The sequence below is a fragment of the Zeus faber genome (genome assembly GCF_960531495.2).
Source record: "Zeus faber genome assembly, chromosome: 22".
NCBI lineage: Eukaryota > Metazoa > Chordata > Actinopteri > Zeiformes > Zeidae > Zeus > Zeus faber.
This window is the reverse complement of record NC_137209.1, coordinates 11082386-11105188: the sequence shown is the minus strand read 5'-3', so window position 1 is coordinate 11105188 and position 22803 is coordinate 11082386. Positions and strand designations below refer to the sequence as shown.

Below are 22803 nucleotides of genomic sequence, written 5' to 3'. Positions count from 1 at the left end.
ACTTAAAAATAAAAAGGGGGGGGGGGCGAGGGGGAGAAAGGGTCCCGGAGAGAGCGACGGACCCCGACGTCGGTTTCGCGTCCGCGTTGCGTGGGCTCCGGTCTCGAGAGGGGGGGGGGGGGGGTAGTGGCGAAAGCTTCGACTCCTTTTCTCCGAATGGGTTCTTGTGGCTTCTCGGGGCTCTTTCCGATTCGTCCGCTTGATCCGGTTGGAGCGGCGGAGGCGGCTGCCTCTGGCTGGGGAATGGAAGTCTGACAAGAATCATTCACTCCCGTCGAAAGTATTCATTCCGGCGGAGGAATGCAAAGCTGCCAAATTCCAGAAAAACAAAACAAAAAACAACAAAAACAAAAACGTTTATTTTGTGCCGGGGGGGGGGGGGGGGGGGGGGGGGGGGGTGCAAAGTACGGCACAACTATTGACGCCTACGTCAGCCCAGATTATTTTTTTGTTTGTTTGTTTGTTTTCGGTGACGTGCAGAGTGTAAATCCGCCACGTTCGATTTGAATCGTGCCGAATGCGTCGGCGCCTCCCCCCCCCCCCCCCCCCAATTCGGGAGGCGAAGACTCGCCCCGGGTCGGAGCGACTCCCCGGCTCGCGAATCGTTCGAGCGGGGACGGGTTCGAAACGAGCGAATCGTTCCGGGCCGCGCGTCACTCGAGAGGAAGGAGAGAGAGAGAGAGAGAGGCGGCGGCACGCGGGGCTCCTCTTTGTACTCCACCGCAGAGTTTTTAACTTTATTTTCCTCTTTTTTTTATTTATTTTTATTTTAACAAAAAAAAAAACAAAAAAACAGCGGCCGTTCCGAGACGCCGTTTAAACACGGTCTCGGCCCTCCTTTGTTTTATTTGATTGTATATCCCCCCGCCGCCCCCCGCACAGCGGAGCCGACGCCAGTGTTCTGAACAAAAGCATCAGGTCGACTCGGGTTTGTTTGGGGTTTTTTTTTTTTTTTTGGTTTTTTTTTGGAGTCACTCGTTGTTTTCTCCCAAGACGATCCACGACGAGGCCGCGACGCGTTTCCACCTGAAGTCGAACCCAGACCGCGGCACCGGGGATTCTTCAGATTTCTTTTATTTTCCTCCCCGCCCGCCCGCCCGCCCATCCATCGACCATGGCCGCTGTGACGAGCCCGGAGACGAGCCCTCAGCCCCGGGTGTATTTCCAGACGCCGACCGGCACCGCGGAGGAGCCGGAGCCGCCGGTTCGGAAGCAGGGACGCGTCACGGTGAAGTACGACCGCAAGGAGCTGAGGAAGAGGCTGAACCTGGAGGAGTGGATCATCGATCAGCTCACGGACCTCTACGACTGTGAGGTAGGGAGGGATCGATGGGATCGATCGGGCGCCTCGCTAAGTAATAGGCTCTCCGACTGCGATCGATCGTTTGTGTATCCGTCGGACCGGAGGAAAACACGCCGGACGGAGAGACGGACGATCCGACCAATTGGTGTTAGTTTTGGCCTAGCGCCGTTGAAGCCTATGGGGCATAGATTGCATTGTGGAAATGACAGGAGTGGACCACCAATACAACAGGGTGAATAGGTTCTCATCCGGATTTTCCAAAAAACAACAACCCACACGTGTAAACCTCAAATTCGTTCATTTGGCTATGTGCCGATCTGGGCCATATTATTGTGATCAGTACCATTCAGTCTAATGTGGGGATCCCTAATGTTCATACTGTACATATACATGCATATTTTTTAAGCACAGCTATCGTTTTTTGCTTATGTCCTGTGCCTCTATATATATATGCATGTCATTTTTTCCTCCCTACTTTGTTTCGCACAGTCTTCAGAGTTTGCCCTTTAAGGTTTCACCGCACCTTACTTATGGGGTGACCGCATGGGACAAAAAAAGAAACAGTCTTCATCACGCGCCGCCGCCGCCGTCCGCGGCAGTTCCATGGTTCCGTTTGCACTCCCTCCGTCGTCCACGGTGACACACAGATCTGATACCGGACCGGGTGTCGGTAAGCCAACGGCGCGGCTGGACTGAGCTGGCATTGACCCATATGCTATTCCTAGTGCAAGGAATACAGAGACTTAACAATCATGAGGAGAGGATTCCTAGTAGGAGAGTGGGCGTGCTAGTCAGAGGAAGGAGAGAGCAAGACAGACGGGCACACACACACACACACACACACACACACACACACACACACACACACACACACACACACACACACACACACACACACTGTATCTCAAGGCTACCTGTGGAGTAATTGTCTTGCAGAATTGTCTGCTGTCAACAAAAGACACTTTGCAGGCTGTCCACATTCACAGCTGACACAATGAGTCCAGTCCATTCACAGTTTGCCTTTTCTAACCCCCGTAGGACTCCTTTAAGGGGATTTTTTTGGAAGTGCCCACTCAACGTGGTTAAAACCACAGATCACGCCAATCTATATGAGCCGGGTGCTTCCGTGCCAACGTCCCTCGTCGGGATTGAAATGCCAGATGTAAATGCGGAGAGCAATAAGGTTAATGCACGCGCCGCCGTTGAAATGGCAGCCGAGGTAATTTAAAATAGGCCGGGGAGGATTCTGTAAGTGGATGGGATTTTGATCGTCTGCCAAATAAAACATTTGTGTGGCGGGTCCACGCCATGCCAACATCCTTAGAGGGTCAGAACGTCAATTAGGTTCGTGAAGCCGTATTTTGAAGGGGTTATTGTGTGGAGAACACAATAACGTGGTTCAAAATGCACCTGGGATTCCTCCACATGGGCAAAACTAACCGAGGACCCTTTTTCAGTCAATAATTTAATAATTTCAATAATTCAGGGAAAAGGGCAAAGTTCAAGGTCTTTTGAGCACTGATGTATCCATCCTTGCACTCCCTTTGTTATTTCATCACTTATCTGTTGTGGCTTGCAGCCCCACCTCAGGTTTCATTTGTCCGCCCATCCATGCATGAATGCATTATTGTGTCAAATGCATTTTTTATATCGTCCTGAGATCGGCAAAAATGGGTGACGCACGTGTGTGCGTGCGGCGGATCAGTGGAACACCTCTCGAATGCAGGCCAAAGACCCGACAGTGATTTTTAATTTTTCATCTCATTTCTTATCCCAAGACTGACAAGCTTGTGTAGAAGCGGTGCTTTGCTTGTTGGGGATACCTGTTATCTACCATTGAAATTGTTGTAGTGACACACACACGCACACGCACACACACTTTAGATCACTCAAATCACAATGCTGCCTTTGCCGTTTGGATGACAAAGAGATTCATTTACAGCGGTTTGGTTACCGTGGAGACATATAAGGTGTGTGTGTGTGTGTGTGTGTGTGTGTGTGTGTGTGTGTGTGTGTGTGTGTGTGTGTGTGTGTGTGTGTGTGTGTGTGTGTGTGTGTGTGTGTGGTTAACAGGGGAGCCCCGGGTTCGCTGGTCACGAAGGAGGGCAGCACACACAAGGAATCCCTGTTCTTCCACCCCAAAATAACGCCTGCTTTATGAGATTTTTTTTTTTTTTCATTTTTTTATCCTCTCTTCCTTGTCTGCCTTTCCCCCTCCCTGTATCGCTCCCTCTTCTCTCTCCTCCGTCTGTCTCTCTGTGTCTGTCTTTTTGTTCTGCCTCAAGTCATAATCCATATTTTCTCTCTCCATTTTCCACCTACGCACCCACCGCCCTTCAGCCCGTTGATTGTGTTGTGTGTGTTGCTGTCAGTGTGATGGGAGTTTTGGGTTCTGAGCTATTGTTCCATTCATTCACATAAAATCTTACAATACAACACAATGATTTGCCGGTCGGTCAGTCAGTCAATCAGTCAGTCAGTCGCCGTGCTTTGTGGCGGTAAATGCAGCCCCAACCGGATTCCATGGCAACAAAGCTTGTTAAATTTTAATGTATTTGTAAACCAGGGAACAGCCAAAAGGTTGCCTGGATTTTTAACAAAGACTGATTTATGAGGCTGCGTCATTTACAAAAAGCGTTGTTTTTGTTTTTTTTGGTGGAAATTTCATCTCCATTCAAAAATAACAAAAAAAACCACCAGAATCTCTCGGGGTAGGGCACTCGTGGTCGTTGAACATTCGCATAATTGAAGCTGTTGTGTCATTTGTAGTATCTGCTCTTCAATTCTCTTTTTTCTTCTTATTTTGCTCAGCCTCAGCCTCTCAAACGGCTCCTCGTATCACCGTGCCGGCTAGGTTTGCAAAATGCAAATGTGCTGTAAAGGAGGCCGGTGGAGGCTTTACACTGAGTGACGGAAACGCATCAGCGAATGTTTTGTTAAGAGTTTGTATGTTTTTATAGATAAAAAAAAAAAAACAAAAAAAAAAAAACCAAGAACAAAGCAAAACAAAAAAAAGATGTTTTGTGTCTTACATCCTTCCAGCTCTTCTTGTGGAAAAAAAATAAATAAAACATTCCTCACCCTTCTAAGTATTATTTCCATGGCAACGGGCTTGTTTAACGTTTTATTTTGTGGGTAAGATAGCCTCCCGTCCTTGGGTGGACGCGGCGTTCGCTGCTCGGGCATTATTCTATCCTGGAGCTTGGCGAATACAGTAGCTTGGTAGTTGGCAGTGGAGTGGAAGGAGTGGGAGGAGGTCCTATCCCCAAAACTAGCTCTACGTGGCCACACACACACACACACACACAGAGGAGGGAGCATTCGAGGGAGGAAAAAGTAGAGGGCCGTGAGTGAGGACATAGGCATGATATGAGAGAGAGAGAGAGAGAGAGAGAGAGAGAGAGAGAGAGAGAGAGAGAGAGAGAGAGAGAGAGAGAGAGAGAGAGAGAGAGAGAGAGAGAGAGAGAGAGAGAGAGAGAGAGAGAGAGAGAGAGAGAGAGAGAGAGAGAGAGAGAGAGAGAGAGAGAGAGAGAGAGAGAGAGAGAAAAGCCAGCTGGAGAGATGAAGAGGAGAAAGGCGGAGGCGAGGGTGGCAGAGCTGGTGATGGTGTGTGGGTTATTTCCTTCGGGTTGGCCACATGCTCAGGAAGGGTTCAACGCGGGGTTGTTAATTATTATCCCCAGGCGATGCTAAAACAAAAAAATAAAACAAAAATCACCAAGCTGACAGCGGTGCGACGCCGCGGCCTCGGCGGCTGCTTCTCCTGTCGGGCTTAAACGCAGAGAAGCCGGTGAAAGCCGAGCGCTGGCGTCTCTCAAACGGCGGAGGGAGGCTTTCGTGTTGGACAGCGAAAGAAAATAAGAGTGTGTCTCGTTTTCTGTCGGGCGTGAAGCTTAATTGAAGAGGGGGCGTTGTTGGTTTAAACTCATCAGGTCGAAGCCAGGCTGCGCCTTTCATGGTCTTTATTCTGCCTTTTGTGGTTTGTTTTGTCAGGAAACGACGTCCCGTGACAAGTCGATGTCGACGCGGTTGATACAATTTGGGACTTTACGCCGATGGTATTTGATTGTTTCAACGCGGTGGACAATGGAGACCCGCGGCGACCTTGCTCTTCATTCCTTTACCTCATGCTGGCCATTCTGGATCCATCCATCCAGGTTTGAACACCAGGGTGTTGCTGTGGTGCTGCTGAAAAGCCAGTCCCTATTTCTTTTTCGCGCCTGCAATAAGTCTTACCGGGTCAACGACGAAATAAGAAAATGTGGCAACACCTTTTAATAGGTGGTGTTTGGCCCTCTCCGACTCCACACAGTAATCATGCGAGACTGCTTGGGGGGGTTGGAATAAGCCAAAGTCTTCTCATCGTAGAGCAAGATGCAGAATTAAGGACGGAAAAACAATGGAAGGAAGTTCAGATTAAAGGTAGCTGGTGTGTGTGTGTGTGTGTGTGTGTGTGTGTGTGTGTGTGTGTGTGTGTGTGTGTGTGTGTGTGTGTGTGTGTGTGTGTGTGTGTGTGTGTGTGTGTGTGTGTGTGTGTGTGTGTGTGTGTGTGTGTGTGTCATTTGTAAAGGAACCGTAATAACGAAACGTTTTTTATTAGTCACAGGTTGATTTAGCCGGTTGTAACATTTCTTTAGACCTTGCCCCCAATACCCACATACCGGTCAATATTACCCTGTGTGTGTGTGTGTGTGTGTGCGTGCGCGCCGGGAACCAAAGAGGCCCTCCTACAAAGACTGCTTGTTACACAGTAGGAATGAAAGACTTCAGTGTCTTTACAACCCCCCAAACACAGGCACACACTTACTTATAAGGCACTCAGACACCATGTAATAGGTTACATGTGGTTAGGGGGGAACTTCCTGCTTGATGGGGGGTGAGTCAGCATGTACTGTATGACTGACCCACTGACTGACTGTGTGCACGCAAGTTTGTGTGTCTTTGGAGCGATAATGGGAGGGAGACAAAGTCAGTTTATAATCTGCAGTTAAGAAGTGTATAAATGATTGTGCAAGTGGACAGGAAGTGACTAAAGAGAGAACCGTAAAGGAAGAAGGATGACATGAAACATGGGAGGGAGAGGGAGTGCCAGGGGGGGAATGAGTCGGGGGGGGATGAGTCAGTGTGTGTGTGTTTTTGTGTGTGCGTGCGTGCGTGCGTGCGTGTGCGCGTGTGCGTGCGTGTGTGTCGGGTATATTTATGTGCTGTTCCAAAAAGCCCACTTCACCACCCCGCGCACACACCTGTTGAATCACAACACACACACACAGCCCACACCTGTCATGTCATCACACCCGTCCCCCTGGAAGTACATGTGTTTCTGTAACAATATACAGTACATCTACGGCCAGTGTGTGTTCATCACACCCGTCCCCCTGGAAGTACATGTGTTTCTGTAACCATATACAGTACATCTACGGCCAGTGTGAGTTCTGATTGCTCATTTCATGTGAGAGTTGGGATAACATAGAAGTTTACGGTTGGCGTTGAAGTGACAAGGATTTAGGTTTAGTCTGTGTGTGTGTGTGTGTGTGTGTGTGTGTGTGTGTGTGTGTGTGTGTGTGTGTGTGTGTGTGTGTGTGTGAGCGTGTGAGCGTGTGTGTGTGTGTGTGTGTGTGTGTGTGTGAGCGTGTGTGTGTGTGTGTGTGTGAGCGTGAGTGTGTGTGTGTGTGTGTGTGTGTGTCCCGCTGGGCATTTTTGGGTGAAGCCCGCCAGCGTGTCACGCTCTCTGTCATGTGTCAGTCTGATTGCCCGTGCTGTGAACCCCCTCGCATCCAAGAGCGTGAAGCCGCCTCCTCGCATTTCAACATTAACCAGCAAACCCAGCCACCCCCCCCCCCGAGGGCCAGGATTTCTCAGCCGCGCCGCCGCCAGACAAGGCTTCTGCGCAGGACCGGTTGATATCGCCGATTATCAGGCGCTCGGGAACCTTGAGAGTTTTCCAAACGGCGAGCAAGCAATTAAAAAAACGAAAACTTTAAAACTCTTGGATCTCTCTCCGAAAATGAGGCCCTAATGTCCTCTTTTGAAACTGTTATTTTGTTTGACATCCCGGGCATTCAAACCTTTTGGACATGCACACGCCCATATGGAACTGTTGTATAAAAGCCCTGTTGAGTATTATGGAGTAATATAGTAGTAAAGTATATGAGTAGTGTGATTATGTGTATGACATGAGCGGTTGGCTGTGGGAGAGCAGCATTAATGTGAATGTGACGAGGCTCTTGGCCGTTTAGCGGCACCATGTCTTAAAAAAGCGTGGCTTTCCGGGGCTTTCACCGGTTGGATTTGTGCAAAGGACGGCACCTGCAAGCCAAACCACTCCCCCACCATCAAAAAAAGTTAAAAAAATAAATAAAATACAATTGTGAACGCCATGCTACTGCAACGCTGTACTTAACCTCAGCCGCCCCGAACTTGACGCCCTGGAGCCGAAGCCGGCGAGATTTGGCACGCTTTCCAGGTGTGACATCACAATCATTACGGTGGGCTATTTTTAAGTAAAGCCAACTCCTGGCATCCTCACACAGGTAGCCGGGGGTCAACTACGGCGTTCTGAACCCATCACGAAGCATCCGGCTGTTTACGGCTTTGTCCAGTTGGCCTCTTAATCTGTGTGTGTGTGTGTGTGTGTGTGTGTGTGTGTGTGTGTGTGTGTGTGTGTGTGTGTGTGTGTGTGTGTGTGTGTGTGTGTGTGTGTGTGTGTGTGTGTGTGTGTGTGTGTGTGTTAGTTACAGAAGTACACGTTCCAAGAATCTCCACTTTTTTTTTTTTTTGTCGTCAAGATAATTTGGAGCTCGATGTGAGGCACACAGTAAGCTCATCACAGTCCGCTGCCGTCCTTTTGTTATATCACCGTTGGTCGGACGCCCGGCTATCTGTGGCCGGCGCACAATCGCCGGTTGCCTGGCAACGGCGACGTAGCGGGCCTGCGCAGCAGAGGTGGCTGCCAGCGGTCAGAGACATGCCCCAAACTCGCACCACAGGACCCGTGTGCTATCCCGCCATCAAAAATGGACCATAAGGCATACCGGATGAAGTTGTGTTTGCTCGCTTTTCATTTATTTATCCATTTATTGATGTCGGGGTACAATCGTCCTGTCCTATCGCTCTCGCTCTCTCTCGATTCTGGTTAACATGTGTGGTTTTTCCTAGTTATTATTATTATTTTTTATTTTTTGCTTTTTATTAATGTCGTCGAAAGCCGGGGAGAGCTAGGTGGGCTCTTGATGTCCACAGTCTTGGTATTCAGTGATTCATGAGGCCAGCAGCTCCAAGGGCTGGACTTCTGGGGTGGCGTGGGGAGGACTTCTGTGAAGGCTCTTGTGGAATTAAAATGCCAACGTGACTTACGGTGGCTATCATCGACTGTAAAGTGCCTTTTGGAACCTTGAAGTGCTTCGAGCGGGGTTACCATGGACACAGCAATTAGGCTCTGGGAAGGAAGGAACGCATGACCATATTTTAAGCCAATTGGTTTGGTCTTGATTACAGGTTGCTGACTCATCTGGGGAAGGGACGGCTCTCTCTCTCTCTCTCTCTCTCTCTCTCTCTCTCTCTCTACCTCTCGGGTTCTTTAAAACCCCCATCGGGTCGCGTCGGAGCTTAGTTTAGGCAAGAATCTAGCGGGGATCACATTTTTTTTTTTCCCCAATATCAAAAACATAGCAATAGAGTTAATGCAGCGCAACGTTCCCATTGAGTGTCGTAGAAACCATGAATATACACCGATGCTGCATTGCAATGTCACTGTATTACAAAATAGTAGTAGCGATACTGAAATAAAACAAATAGCAGTATATCCTGAGTTTCGATCGTCATTTTGAAATTAAATATCGATAATGCTGTTTTGAGGATCAATCCAGTCCTGATTCTCATGTATAGATACTGATCACACACTGAAACTTTAACACACTGAATCAACACTGTAGGCTCATCCATTTTGGAGCCGTTACCATTGTTTTTGTTGTAGTAGTAAAAAATCTGGCCGTTTAAAATGCAGATTGGCTCAGTGTTCGATGGAGAAGTTATGAGATTGCACCAAAAAAGCCACAACGTCCGCTCCGAGGAGCCAAATGCCAATGCAAACAGACAAGTCTCCTTCCGTGAATGAGCAGTTTGAGGCGCCAAGTGTGACATAATTCTAATCTGCTGTAATCCCTGTTTATATCCATTCTCATTATAATCTGCACATAATCTCCCTATTCACTTCAATTGTTGTGCTAATGACTCCTTTTGGCTCGGTGTGTGTGTGTGTGTGTGTGTGTGTGTGTGTGTGTGTGTGTGTGTGTGTGTGTGTGTGTGTGTGTGTGTGTGTGTGTGTGTGTGTGTGTGTGTGTGTGTGTGTGTGTGTGTGTGTGTGTGTGTGTGTGCGCGCGTCTACAAGCACTCTATTCCCGCTTCCGTCCTTTGATTTTAAGTTATTATTAATTATTAAGAATTATGTGTGTTTACATTTGTGCATCATGTTGAGCTGAGTGATATTGGAGATATTGATGATCCAAGGGAATCTTTGAGTCAAGTATTGTGATTGAATGTAAAATTTTACTGACCTTATTGTGGCTTTGGGGGAAGTCAGACAAGTCAATTTTTCAAGTCAAGTTTTATTTTAAAAGCATAATATCAACGTAGAAAAGCAATTAAAAAAAACACAACTATTCCACCATGTATGACTCATGTTTAAACAAATATATTGTCAATTGACTCCGGAATCAGTGTAACGATCATTGTGGCGAAAAATGAAATTGGGATATGAGGTGCATTCATTTCACGGCCCATTCTCTAATTATCATATCACAATATGTGTATTGGTAGTCTGATACTTCCATTATGCTGAACTATATATATATATATATATATATATATATATTATGAGGCTATTATCAGACAATATCAGGTGGAAAATATCAGGTTTTATCATTTGACCACTATGAGTGTAACATGAGCAGGCAGCAGTCAGTGTGTTTTTATAAAGAGCGGTGTCAGTATATTCCAATAAGAGGCTGAACGATGATAAAGACACATAAGATAAGGACACGGCGTGTGCCCTGGTGTACCAGTTAGTATATGACAACGGAGCCCCAGCCGTAGCAGCGCAGCCCCGTTGCTAGTGTGAGGCTCCCCCCTGGGGACGAGCCAGGACGCTGGGGTGGGAGACTAAAGGGTGGGGTGGGGGACTTGTCCAGAGACCCCCAGCCGACTCACAGGAACCATTTAAAGCACTCAGCCAGCCAACCCCCACCCAAACTGAGTCTAGATGTAAGAAATGACATTTACTGGGTGTGGGGCACTTATCCATCTAGTTACCGTATCTGTTGCACGGTTTTACTTTTTTTTTTTTCGTGTAATTACTGAGGGGCAATTACACAGTCCTGTAGTACATCCAGTAATACCCAGTAATACACAGGATCTGATGTTAAATCCTTTATTGCTGATATCAAGGGGACTTAAGGAGAGCACCTCAGGGCAGTGCCGTCATAAATCTCCACGTACCCGGCCTGAGTGGCCCGAGGCGGCGGCCGCCGAGCTGCTGCAACCGCCTCCACCGAGTTTCATTATCCGGGAGACTCCTGTGATTCTGCGTTGTGTAATGTCGCGGTCACAGTCTTAAAATAGAAGGTCCGACGGAGAAGGAACGCTCGGAAACAAGGAGCCAACGCCCCGGTCCGGGCTCTTTTACAGTGCATCTTTCGGAGCGTGGCTTCGCCGGTCGGCGTGTTTGCCGCATCGCGTCTTAATTACAGCGTCGACCCCATCCGAGGCCGCTGCTGGAAATAGGACGGCTCAGCAGCAGGGAGACGTGGAGATGGCGTCGTAGGGTTGAATGCGTGTGGGTTTTTATTTGGACCTGGGCCTGCTGACAAAGCGGAGCTCCGCAAAGAATGGACACAGGCCGCGGCAGCCCAAGGACCACAATGGAGCACTGTGTGTCCCCCACCAGTGCCACAGGTGTGGGTATAACCGGCCCGCCCGCCCCAGTGCGTCTTGTGTCCAGACCGTGGGAACGCTCGGAGAAAAGCCGTTGCGTGGGCGGCACCGGCAGAGAATGTCGGGTTGGTTCTGTACGTGGAAGGCCTTGATCCCGCTTTACTGCCTACAAGTTGGGCAACTTCTGAAGTGAACGTCCTCTCAGCTTATCGGACGGCCAACGTCTTATTCGAGGGGGCTGGATTGCTCGTTCCGCTTGTAGCTGAGTGTGATTCCGTTCTAAAAAAAAAAACATCCCAGAAGAATATAACAGCATTTTTAATCCCCCCCTATCGAGACGCAGTGCAAACAACAAGGAGGTATGGGGGTGGTGCTCGTGTGTGCTTGAGAAGATGAATTTCCACTGGTGTTAACTCATGCCCCTGCCCCTCCCCACAACCCGCTGTGTGTATGTGTGGGAAGCAAAAGGAAGAGGGGTTATATGTCTTCTCTAGGTTGCTGTAAAAGTCCGGTCCGTCATATTTTATCGGGAGCTACTGCTGCTCCACTGCACGTCTCCCCTGCCCTCCTTTCTCTGTTTTTCATGAGATTCAAAACAGCACCATTATATTCCTCCAGAGAGGAAGAATATCTGTCTGATTAGATGTGCAATGGAGATGCAGACCGAACGCGCACGCACACCCGCGCACACACACCCCAGAGTGGATTAAATGCATTGCTTCATATTGATTATTGCATTTAGTCATTCATGGTTGGGTTTTCATTAGATGGGCCAGTCATCACTTATACTAATCACACACACACACACACACACACACACACACACACACACACACACAGACACACACACACACACACAGAAAAAAGACAGGCATTTCCTATAGAATATCATGCTCCTACCCACCCCCACTATCTCACAAGGTCACATGACCAGACAGGAAGTAGACTGTTGTTTGTTCTGGAATGTTAACCAGCTCAGTGCCAGCCGCCGCCGGCCTTGGTCCCTTGAACTGCCTTTGTTCAGTGGACCAAAGTTTAAAATAAATAATGAAAAGGAATATTTATATAGATATATTTTGCTGTCATCTGAATAGTAGCCATCTTTGCAGTTTAAAGACGAGAGTGAGGAGTGGAGAGCCTGAGGGAAGAGGACACCAGTAGCCGGTTTGTTGCTTTGAGACCTGCATATTCCGTGTGTGTGTGTGTGTGTGTGTGTGTGTGTGTGTGTGTGTGTGTGTGTGTGTGTGTGTGTGTGTGTGTGTGTGTGTGTGTGTGTGTGTGTGTGTGTGTGTGTGTGTGTGTGTGTGTGTGTGTCAAAGCTGCAGGCGATGACTGAGACGATGCATCCCCCACCCCCACACACCCTTGTGGATCCCGTCTCTCTCTCTCTCTCTCTCTGCAAAGTTTTATCAGCATCCAGGTGTCCAGCAGGCCAAAACACACACAAAGAACCAGGGACAACGGGGCGGTCGAAGCGAGAGAGATTTTGGAAGCTCAGTGTTTTTCCATCGACCATGCTATTATAATCTCAGTGTGTACTGATGCTTCATTTTACGGTTGACTCAAATATTGTTTCGAACCTTGCGTCAAGTCTGACTGTCCAATTTAGAGCAGTTTAAAGGCTGTTAACAACACAAGACACTCCAGTAATGTGACAGAACAGCTCTATAATTGCAGGTGTGTCCGGGCGCGCGCTATGTTCTCTCAGGTGTGAGAGCCGAAACTCAGCATTAACGCTGGAAATATCTCAGTTATGCTCGCTTGCCTCCTCCTGGCATCAACGGAGACCTCGGGACTTTAAACATGACATGAGTTCCACATAAAATGAAATGGAAGATCCATGCTTCCACTTTTGAGATGAACCCAAAAGTACGCGTGCGTGCGTGCGTGCGTGCGTGAGTGCGTGCGTGCGTGCGTGCGTGCGTGCGTGCGTGCGTGCGTGCGTGCGTGCGTGCGTGCGTGCGTGCGTGCGTGCGTGCGTGCGTGCGTGCGTGCGTGCGTGCGTGTGCCTTGCCTGTTATGACGATGAAAATAGAAAACCAAACACAGAACACGTTGCAGCCCGAGTCCGAACAATACAGCACGCATGCAGACCCTCGGACACGGAAATCGGAGCGTGCGGGGGCTTTGTCTAGCGCCACGAGGCCTACTTTTCCTACCGCTTCCCGTTCCTCCTTCCTGTTTTCTGTCTGCTCCAACTGCCCCCACCCTGACACACACTAACATACACACAGCGTAATTAAGTAACTATAATATAAATGTAAGACAACCTTTATATAGCAATACTTGATGTATATTATCCTTGATTATATTTTCGTCTGTTTTCTGACTTCTGTCCTAGCTATGAGTTTGTAGTTCATGGTGAGACCGATTGATGCTGAAAAATTCCACTCAGTGATGATCCCCCGAAAAGCATATTAGACACTAAGCTGGTCCTGATCCGAAGCTCTTAAAGCGGCGAATCCGTGCGCGCTTCTGCTTTTTACGGAGGGCAAAAGAGCAATAATGCAACCTGTCCAGCCCAAAAATGAACCAAATGTCTCCCCCCGGGTCCTCTCATGGTTCCAAATTTTTTTTTTAAGCCATCAGCGGTGGAACCACAGGGGGGGGGGTCTGCTTTTGACAGAGGGGGCAATTTCAACAGCCTGACCATCGGGGGTCAGCGGTCCATGTTGGACTGGGTCAGCCTCGCCACGGCTATTTCAGTCCTTTTCACCTCTCTTTTGTCCACTTCTTTTTAATAGCATGTCCCTCTCTGCGGTCACAGAAGCACGTCTGACGGTGAAGTCGGACGCCGTCTTGGGTATCAATCCTAACATTGGCAATATCGTTACATTCCCATTAGGCCGGCGGAAAACCCAATTTCAGGTGCTACCGGCTTGTTCTGAAACGGGATCTGGTTTTCAGACGTCCCTGTACCTCCCCGCCACATACTGTACTAATCTTACAGACTGTTCCTTTTTTCCACGACTCTTAAAGCCATAATTGTGTCGAATTGTACTCCTGATTCCTGAGTGCGTTTTTGATATGAAGCAGGTCGATGGCGGTTCCTTCCTATAGGGGAATGGGGCCACTGGGACAGATCACGCGAGTGCGTTATTGGACGCATACGATCACTGGTGTGAACCTGCAGTTGGTTATCGCCAGGAGACGGGCAATACAACTCCCCCCTGGGGGGATGGGGGATCTATGACCTACTAACTTCTCAACCCGCTTCCCCACCGCAACGCAAAATAGCGACTGGCTTTCAGAGGGTTTCCATTCTACAAGGCCAAAGAGAACCGCTTATTCTAAACAAGTTTCTCTGTGGGCCCTCCGACACGCTGGCCTTGTCACTACAGGATACAAGGAGTCCCATGGCCGCTTGTTATGGCACGCACACACACACACACACACACACACACACACACACACACAAGAATTAATTGGGAAATTAGATAGCAATCACCTGACATTGCTGAATGTGGCTTGGAGTGGTTTCCTTTTTCCTTCTTTATTTTTTTTTTCTTGTGGGAAAAATCATGCGATCACCTCTCGGGTTTTGAGGCCGTCCCCTTAAATATGTGCATCATCGCCACTTTTCCCTCCGCCAGCGGTGCTGATGAAGGCGAGGAGAGATCCCAGATGTGCTCGACATCTCCCCTGCTCGGTGGAGCTTCGTTAAACCGATTTGAGCGAGTGTCGAGGGGAGGCCTCCAGTCAATCGCCCCATCACTTTAAAACTTCCTCAGTTTGCTGCAGTGTGGTGTAGTTACAGGGAAAGGGCTTTTCGTAGTCGTCTGAGGACACTGACCTCCTGTGGGTGGAGGAGTGACGGGGTGACGGAGAAGAGTATCTGCTATTTGATCTGTTCAAGCCTGTGGATGCCATACCCCTGTGATTGTAAGAGAAATGTAACTGTGATTGAGGCTGACCTCTATACACACACACACACACACACACACACACACACACACACACACGCCGTCATCTCATTCCGCTGTATTCGGTGTGCAGCCTCCCTCTAGACTGTCTGGTGAGTGCGCTCGCTCTCTCTCTGTCTCTCTCTCTCTCTCGCTCTCCCCCTCTCCTGATCTCATCTTGTCTCCACAGCCTCCTTTTGTATTTTTCCATTTCTGTATCGCTTCCGCGTCGGGATTTGCAACCTTCCGAACACTCGTCGCTTGTTCGCGCCCGCCACTTCATACGCGGCACCCCTTGTTCCCGTACAAACCCCCGTAGATTTGCATCTAATCTGTATTTTTCCCGCCCCAGGTAACGCCGCTCACCTCATCTGTTTTGGCCTGCCGTGTGGGCCGTCTGGCGCGTAGTTAGACGCCATAATTCCAAGCGATCTATGTGTGTTTGAGTTGACGATCTGAGCTACAATCTTTCAGGATGTGAGATGTGAAAGGGAGAGAGAGCCAAATAGAATAGGAATTTGTTCCGGTGAGGTTTGGGTGCGATTCACTACAGACGATCGGGGGAAAAAATGGAGAATATAAGTAATAATAAAAAGTAAAATATACACACAACAAATTGTCAGATGCATTCAAAGTGCTGTTCTACGCACTGGATAAATTAATTGAATGCAGTGTGATGAACTGCAATTAGATTAGAAGGCTTCTATGTAGGTGTGAGATCCCCAGTGTTGCATCCAACAGGCTGTTTGGATGCTGCTGTATCGTTCGCTTGCACTGGGCTTCAAACCAGGAAATGCTGATTTAAAAATGTAGACATCCGCCCTCGGATAATTATTAGCAACCGCTCTGAGCTGTCCGCTGCGGGTGATTGATTTCCCGTAATTACTGACAACAGGAAAGAAGGGTCCCTCAAATCATTCCGAGATTCTCGGCAGTGATTCCCTTGTTTTTCTTTTGTGTCGCCCCGAAGCCGGTCTTCCCTCTCTCGTCCTCACTTGGCTTCGCTTCCTCCTCCTTCTACGTTCTCGCTCTGTTATTTCATCGAATTGTCTTCCAGTTTTCTTTTTGCATGTGCCGCTGGAATGGGTAGATATTGCGTGTGAAATAAAAGTATTTTTTGAAAAATCTCAAAACTGTCTCCCCCTCTCCCTCCAACTGCCAGCAGCACATGGTGCCCACATGTTGTGCCGAATTCTTTGTCTCAGACCATTCAGCCCCGTGTGTGTGTGTGTGTGTGTGTGTGTGTGTGTGTGTGTGTGTGTGTGTGTGTGTGTGTGTGTGTGTGTGTGTGTGTGTGTGTGTGTGTGTGTGTGTGTGTGTGTGTGTGTGTGTGTGTGTGTGTGTGTGTGTCCCCGTTTTAAACCGCCTGAGGTATCAGCCTGCTCATGTCTGTCAGAGTGTTCACCTTTGTGTCTGGCACAGAAGAGCTTAACACCAGTGTGTGTGTGTGTGTGCGTTGACATTATTAAGTCTGTAATGCTTAAATATGCCTATGTATAAGCCTGATCGTGTGTGTGTACTATGTGCATCTTTATGCTGATCTAGAAGTGTGTGGTGTGAAACACTGTTTTCTAAATACAGTATAGAAATTGTCTACCTCAGCGTGCGTGCGTGCGTGCGTGCGTGCGTGCGTGCGTGCGTGCGTGCGTGCGTGCGTGCGTGCGTGCGTGCGTGCGTGCGTGCGTGCGTGCGTGCGTGCGTGCGTGCGTGCGTGCGTGCGTGCGTGTGTGTGCGCGCGCGCGCGCGCGGCCCACTCTGCTGACAGTAAGTAGTCTTTCATCTCCAGTCTCTATCTCACACACACAGGCTCCGTCGCTCTGAATTAAGTCCTGATATCCCCTCCGCTCAGCACACACACATCACCACTTCAGCTCAGACTGATTAATGCCCATTTTTTATAAATCTTTAATCCGTGTGTGTGTGTGTTGGGAGCAGGGTTTTTTGGAATGAATGACACATACACAAGTATGCTTGTCACAAACCGTGTGTGTGTGTGTGTGTGTGTGTGTGTGTGTGTGTGTGTGTGTGTGTGTGTGTGTGTGTGTGTGTGTGTGTGTGTGTGTGTGTGTGTGTGTGTGTGTGTGTGTGTTGGGGGGGCGGGCAGTCGGGCAGGTGCAGAGACAGCTGGTCCGGGCAGTCCAGGGAGAATGGAGAGGGAGAAAACGACTCGAGAGCGGCTTGAATACAGGGTGGCAATTTAGCCACAAAAGGTGTGTGTGTCTGTGTGTGTGTGTGTGTCCAGCGGTGTGAACTGGTGTATTCTGGGACCGGAGTTTGAAAGTGAGGAGGAGTGGGGGCGGACTATTAAAGCTCTTTTTTTTTTTTTTATCAAACGAGACTACTTCATCGTAAAGGAAAAGGAGCCGGGGTTGTGAAAGAGTGGAGGCGTGGCGCGCAGGAAGCGACAAGGGAGAGAATCATTCATCTCTGTCTCTCACGTCTGCGTATGAAATACTACCAAGTGTCAGTGATGTCTTGAAATAACTTGACCCTATTTTATAAGCCTTTAGTTGCGCAGGCTACACATGGAGTTCTATTGTGTGTATCAAGATTCAAGAGGGTTATGTGTATCAGCGTACACACACACACAGGTTGTACAACCCCATTACTCATCTTATCTCTGGAGCCCCACACCTCTAACCTCTTATGTGTCTGTGTCATCTGTCTGAGATGGAAGTGTGTTTCCTCATCTGTAGTGATGCGGCGAGGCTCTTTGTGTGCCCGTCCATGACAGTAGTGTGGCGCCCCCTATTGGAACACATTTTAGAAAAATAAATAAAAATAAGAGCCCATGTACCCTTTCCGGAATGAAGCGGGGAATCAGACAGACTTTCAAACGCCACCGGAACAGCCTTTTGCTTTGTTCTCCTCCACGTGGCATCTCATTTCCCAGACAGGTTCATGTTGGACGATGGGGGAGCGAGAGCGGAGGCCCCCTAGTGGTCAGAATTGGAGCTCCCCAAGAGCCAGACACCCCACGTGCTGCAATTATGCATTATATTCTACTAGTGCGGTGCCTGTTCAAAACATGTCTGTTTGCTCATCTAAACAACTTCACTCTCTGACTTGAACTGCTGCACGTGCAAGTCGCGGCGACTCGCGGTGGAAAACTCCGGGAAAATACACTTTCTCACCGGGGGGGGGGGGGGGGGGGACACACCCGAGTCGTGCTTTTGGATAAACTGACTACATATTGGGGGCTGCACTGTGGACGTGAGTGACTCTTTTGCAGCCCTGAAGACCTGCCCGGCTGCTGCACTGAGCGGAGCCGTTCCGCTGTCCACGTGTTTATTCAAAGTTTATTAACATCAGACATGTCGCGCGTCCGAATTGCACCAAATTGGACACTGCGCCTCCTTGTGTCCTCTGGCGATACACCCACCGAGTGCGAAGCAGATTGGTTGTCGAGACAATCGAAGGACATACAGAGATTGAACAGAGAACAGAGATTCCTTGATAGTCAAATGCTATATTTACAATATGTGCCAACACAGACAAAATCTTTTAAACAAACAATTAACAATTGTATAATCTTTGCGATTTATGTTTGGACGCATGTGTCGACGGTGACCCGTCTCCTCTTCTGTCCTTCGCGTGGTGTTTACTGGCCGCCCCCCAGAACGCCTCTGAGCTAATGTGGACACTGGCAACTCGTCCAAATATTTGTCTGTGTGGCGCATGAGTGGCATATGTGAATATTGTTCCTCAAATCGTGTGTGTGTGTGTGTGTGTGTGTGTGTGTGTGTGTGTGTGTGTGTGTGTGTGTGTGTGTGTGTGTGTGTGTGTGTGTGTGTGTGTGTGTGTGTGTGTGTGTGTGTGTGTGTGTGTGTGTGTGTTTGCTTTGAAGGAGGAGGCCATTCCAGAGCTGGAGATAGATGTGGACGAGCTGCTGGACATGCCCAGCGACATTGAGCGTGCAGCCAGGGTCAAGGTAGGTAACACACACATGTTTTTAAACACATACATGGCCACACAGGCATGCAAAAGCACTTATTGACACACACACGTTAACACACGTTTATAATCGCATGTATGTCCACACAGCATGTATTGACACACACACACACACACACACACACACACAGACCTGCGACATACACACATTAAAGCCTCGCTGTTCCGTGTTATCTTTGCAGGACTTGCTGGTTGACTGCTTCAAACCCACCGAGGTACGTGTCCGTCTTTTACGTCCTCTTCCTTCACCCCTCCTTCATTATTGTTTGCCCCGACTCATCCACCCTTCCCCTTAATTCGGCATCCACACATACAGTAGTTAGTTGTGTATATCATCAGTAGTGATACACGTGTGTTTTGTCCCCCCTGTCTTGCCGTAGGTCTTTGTCTCCGAGCTGCTGGACAAGATCCGGGGAATGCAGAAGCTCTCCACACCTCAGAAGAAATGACGGCAGCCCTCTCCATCCCTCCCTCCGTTTACCCCGCCACCCCCATCTCTACCTTTTCTTTTGTCTTCCTAACTCACCTCGCTCCTGGCGGCTTCTCATCCTCTCCCCACCCCACCCACCCCCACCCCTCTCAACCCATCCTTTTCTTCCAACTTTTCCTGGGGGGGGGGGTTCAGCCCTCCCGCTCGTCCGGGGAAAACAGAGGCCGATCCCGTTTTTCTTTTTCTTTTCCTGGAGAGGAGAGGAGAGCAGAGGAGAGCCGGAAAAGCAGAGGAGGAATGACGGAAGAGTGGGGGGAGGGGGGAAAAAAAAGGAGGAGATACTCAACCGAAGCAGCCAATAAGATTTAAGCAGGGCTTACATCTCAACTATTGAGATTGTTTTTGAGTGTTTTTTTTTTTTTTTTGTCAATGGGTTTTTAAGCTGTTATTGTATATGTAAATGATTCCATTACATGAACGTGTTTTTTGTTGTTTTTTTTAAACGGAGACTGTATTCGTTTTATTTTGTTGTTCGACTGCTCAGTTCCGAGTCAGAGACGCGACTACTTTGGGGGGCGACGAACCAGCTTATTGTGAGGAGCCACGCCACTTTGGATACTCACTTCTGTCTCCCTCGATCGAGCGGACCCGCCGGGTACAGAGGCTCGTTGCGACGAAAGACGGGCCTCCTTAAAAGTCTGCACCGTGTCTTTGCGGGAGGGAAGTGGGAGCCGGTAAATTACGTAAAAGTGGAGTGTTACCGAAAGTGGAATTTTGTCACACACAGTTCTTGAAAATGTCTCTTCCTTTCAGATCATTTTTTTCCTCTAGGCTAGACTCTGTGTGTGTGTGTGTGTGTGTGTGTGTGTGTGTGTGTGTGTGTGTGTGTGTGTGTGTGTGTGTGTGTGTGTGTGTGTGTGTGTGTGTGTGTGTGTGCGTGTGGGCGGGGTGCAGACTGGAGCGAGGCCTGAAATGGCTCTGTAATGCGTGCTCTTAAGCTACCCTGTTGTCGGGTTTTGTTGACGTTTGACCGTGTCTTCTGCTGTTCCTGTGTGACAAATTAGTTTTAATAGGACTGGTTCCTCATTTTTTGACACACACACACACACAAGTGTACGCACGCACGCACGCACACAGTCCCCAAGCACAGCTGCCTTCTCTATCTCTTTGTCTCCCGACTTTCTCTCCCCGTGTTCGAAGATCCCGTTCTTTATCACTTCTACACCTGGTGTGTGTTTGGCCGGTGGTCCGTTCCTAGTGCCTATTCACGCGCATAAAGTTGTGAGCCGGAGTCGGCGGCGGCCCCGTTTGTGCAGAGACCCCGAAACTGGCCCCCAGGAGCCTCTCCGGGCAGATGGCAGCGGGCGGGGGGAGGGACGACCGTGGGACGATGGGGGAGAAAAACGGGGAGGGTAGGCCACTGTGGGTAAACGGAAGCCGTCTTAATGTTTTTGCCTCACTTTTTCCCCCTCTCACTCTCACACTCACTCTCTCTCTCTCTCTCTTTCTCACGCACACCCACAAGGCTGTCTCTGGTCCGGAGGCAGCGGAAACGCATTTGCAAATAACAGCTGACCCCCCCCACACACACACACACACACACACACACACACACACACACACACACACACACACACACACACACACACACACACACACAGATGTGCGTACTGGCACCGTCTCCCTCCCTCCATGCCGCTCGCTCTCTCTTTCCCTCGCTCTCATTTACGCTCGCCCCCCCCCCTCCTGTACACGTACACACACACACACTCGAGCCGGGGGAGGACGCGGCCCTTGGATGTCGCACGAGGCCCCGGTGTTGTTCCTGTTCCTGTTCCTGCTGCGGCTGCCAATCATCTCACAGAATAAGCCATCTGTTCCCGGTTCCCGGCCAATCGGAACGGGGAGCGTTCGGGAGGCGTCGGCCCAATGGGATGAGCGGAGGGGGATTTTGCGTTAATCCCCGCGGCCAATCGCTAACACCTGTGGCAACAGCAGACCGTCGTCATGGACTCTAGCCGCCGGAACAAAGGCGCATATATTGTATGCCAACACACAAACCAGACGGTCCCATTTCTGGCCGGCTGCTGTCATTTCCTCTTTGGAATTCTCCGCTTCGCTCGTCCCATAGCATCTCTATTCTGTTCCTCCTTCTACCCTCCCCTCGGTTTCCTTTCTATTTTATACAGATGTTGCCTTAGGTATTATTTATGTTACACAAACCAAATAAATGGAGGACTTTTTTTTTTTTTAAAGGTAACGCAAACTGATGAAAAAAAACAAAAAATAAAACAACCCATGTGTTGAATTTAAAATGCCGTTACTGAGCCGGGGGCTGCGGCGAGTGAAGAATCTAGATTCTTCTGCTCTTTTTATTTAACAAAAAAAAACAACAAAAAAAAAACCGAGAAGATTCTGGTAGGATTATTTTTTTTCTTTTTTTTTTTTGCTAGAAGTGCGTGTTTAATATTTAGGCCTTGATACAGTGGTTTCGTTTAGGGGGACGGTGTTCTTTACATTTACCATTTGAATACTGATCTGTTTTTATTGTGATGACACTTATTGATGCCTAGGCCTTGGATTTACATGTAGTTGAAAAAATAAATCCATTTAGATACATATTGGTGCTTGTATGAATCCCATATCCAGGTCCGCATAATTGGGGACATTGTGATTGGGTGACTTGTACAAGGCAAGTTCAATCAGTAACTGGATTTGAGTGGATTTTCATTTCTGAATCCAAGTTTGGATTATATCTTCTTAGACTGTTATTGAAAAGTCTTTTTTTTACTGTTGGGGACAATTGCAAAATATATATAGAGATATACTGATTATTATCATTGAGGTTAAATACAAGAGCTAAATCATGCTAATTAGAGGATGTTTGGACAGTGATCACATCAAACCAACAAACACATGTAGCAATACCAACAACAGGTCTTGTTTTTGCCCAATTTTGTTACACTTTTATGCAACTTTAATAAAAACATGTAAAATTATATATTTGTCAGTTCTGTCTTTGTCCTGCACACACGCACGCCCGGCTCTGCAAATAGTTGTTGAAAGACTTTAGCGCCACCTGGTGGCTTTTTGAAGTATTAGGATTTAATACAGTCATACAATACTTTTTTTTTTTTAATGACGGTAAAGCGATATCGGCCTATTATGACATATTACATTTAGTTCATAATTAGAAAGACGCGGCCGTAGCCCATGCACGGCATTACGTCAGATGATTTCATCTGCCTCGTGCTGCATTCCATAGTGGCCAGAATTCGGAGAAACAC

The 22803-nt window shown here is 48.5% G+C and overlaps 1 protein-coding gene across 1 annotated transcript; it reads left to right on the top strand.

Annotated features, from left to right (window-relative positions):
• Nucleotides 1-669: 669 nt before the first annotated feature.
• On the top strand, nt 670-22515 carry ppp1r14bb (protein phosphatase 1, regulatory (inhibitor) subunit 14Bb). Its single transcript, XM_080022983.1, has 4 exons — nt 670-1315; nt 18980-19063; nt 19269-19301; nt 19467-22515. Exons 1-4 carry the CDS (start codon nt 1115-1117, stop codon nt 19533-19535), a joined length of 387 nt encoding a protein of 128 aa, XP_079879109.1. The 5' UTR covers nt 670-1114; the 3' UTR covers nt 19536-22515.
• The last annotated feature ends 288 nt before the right edge of the window (nt 22516-22803 follow it).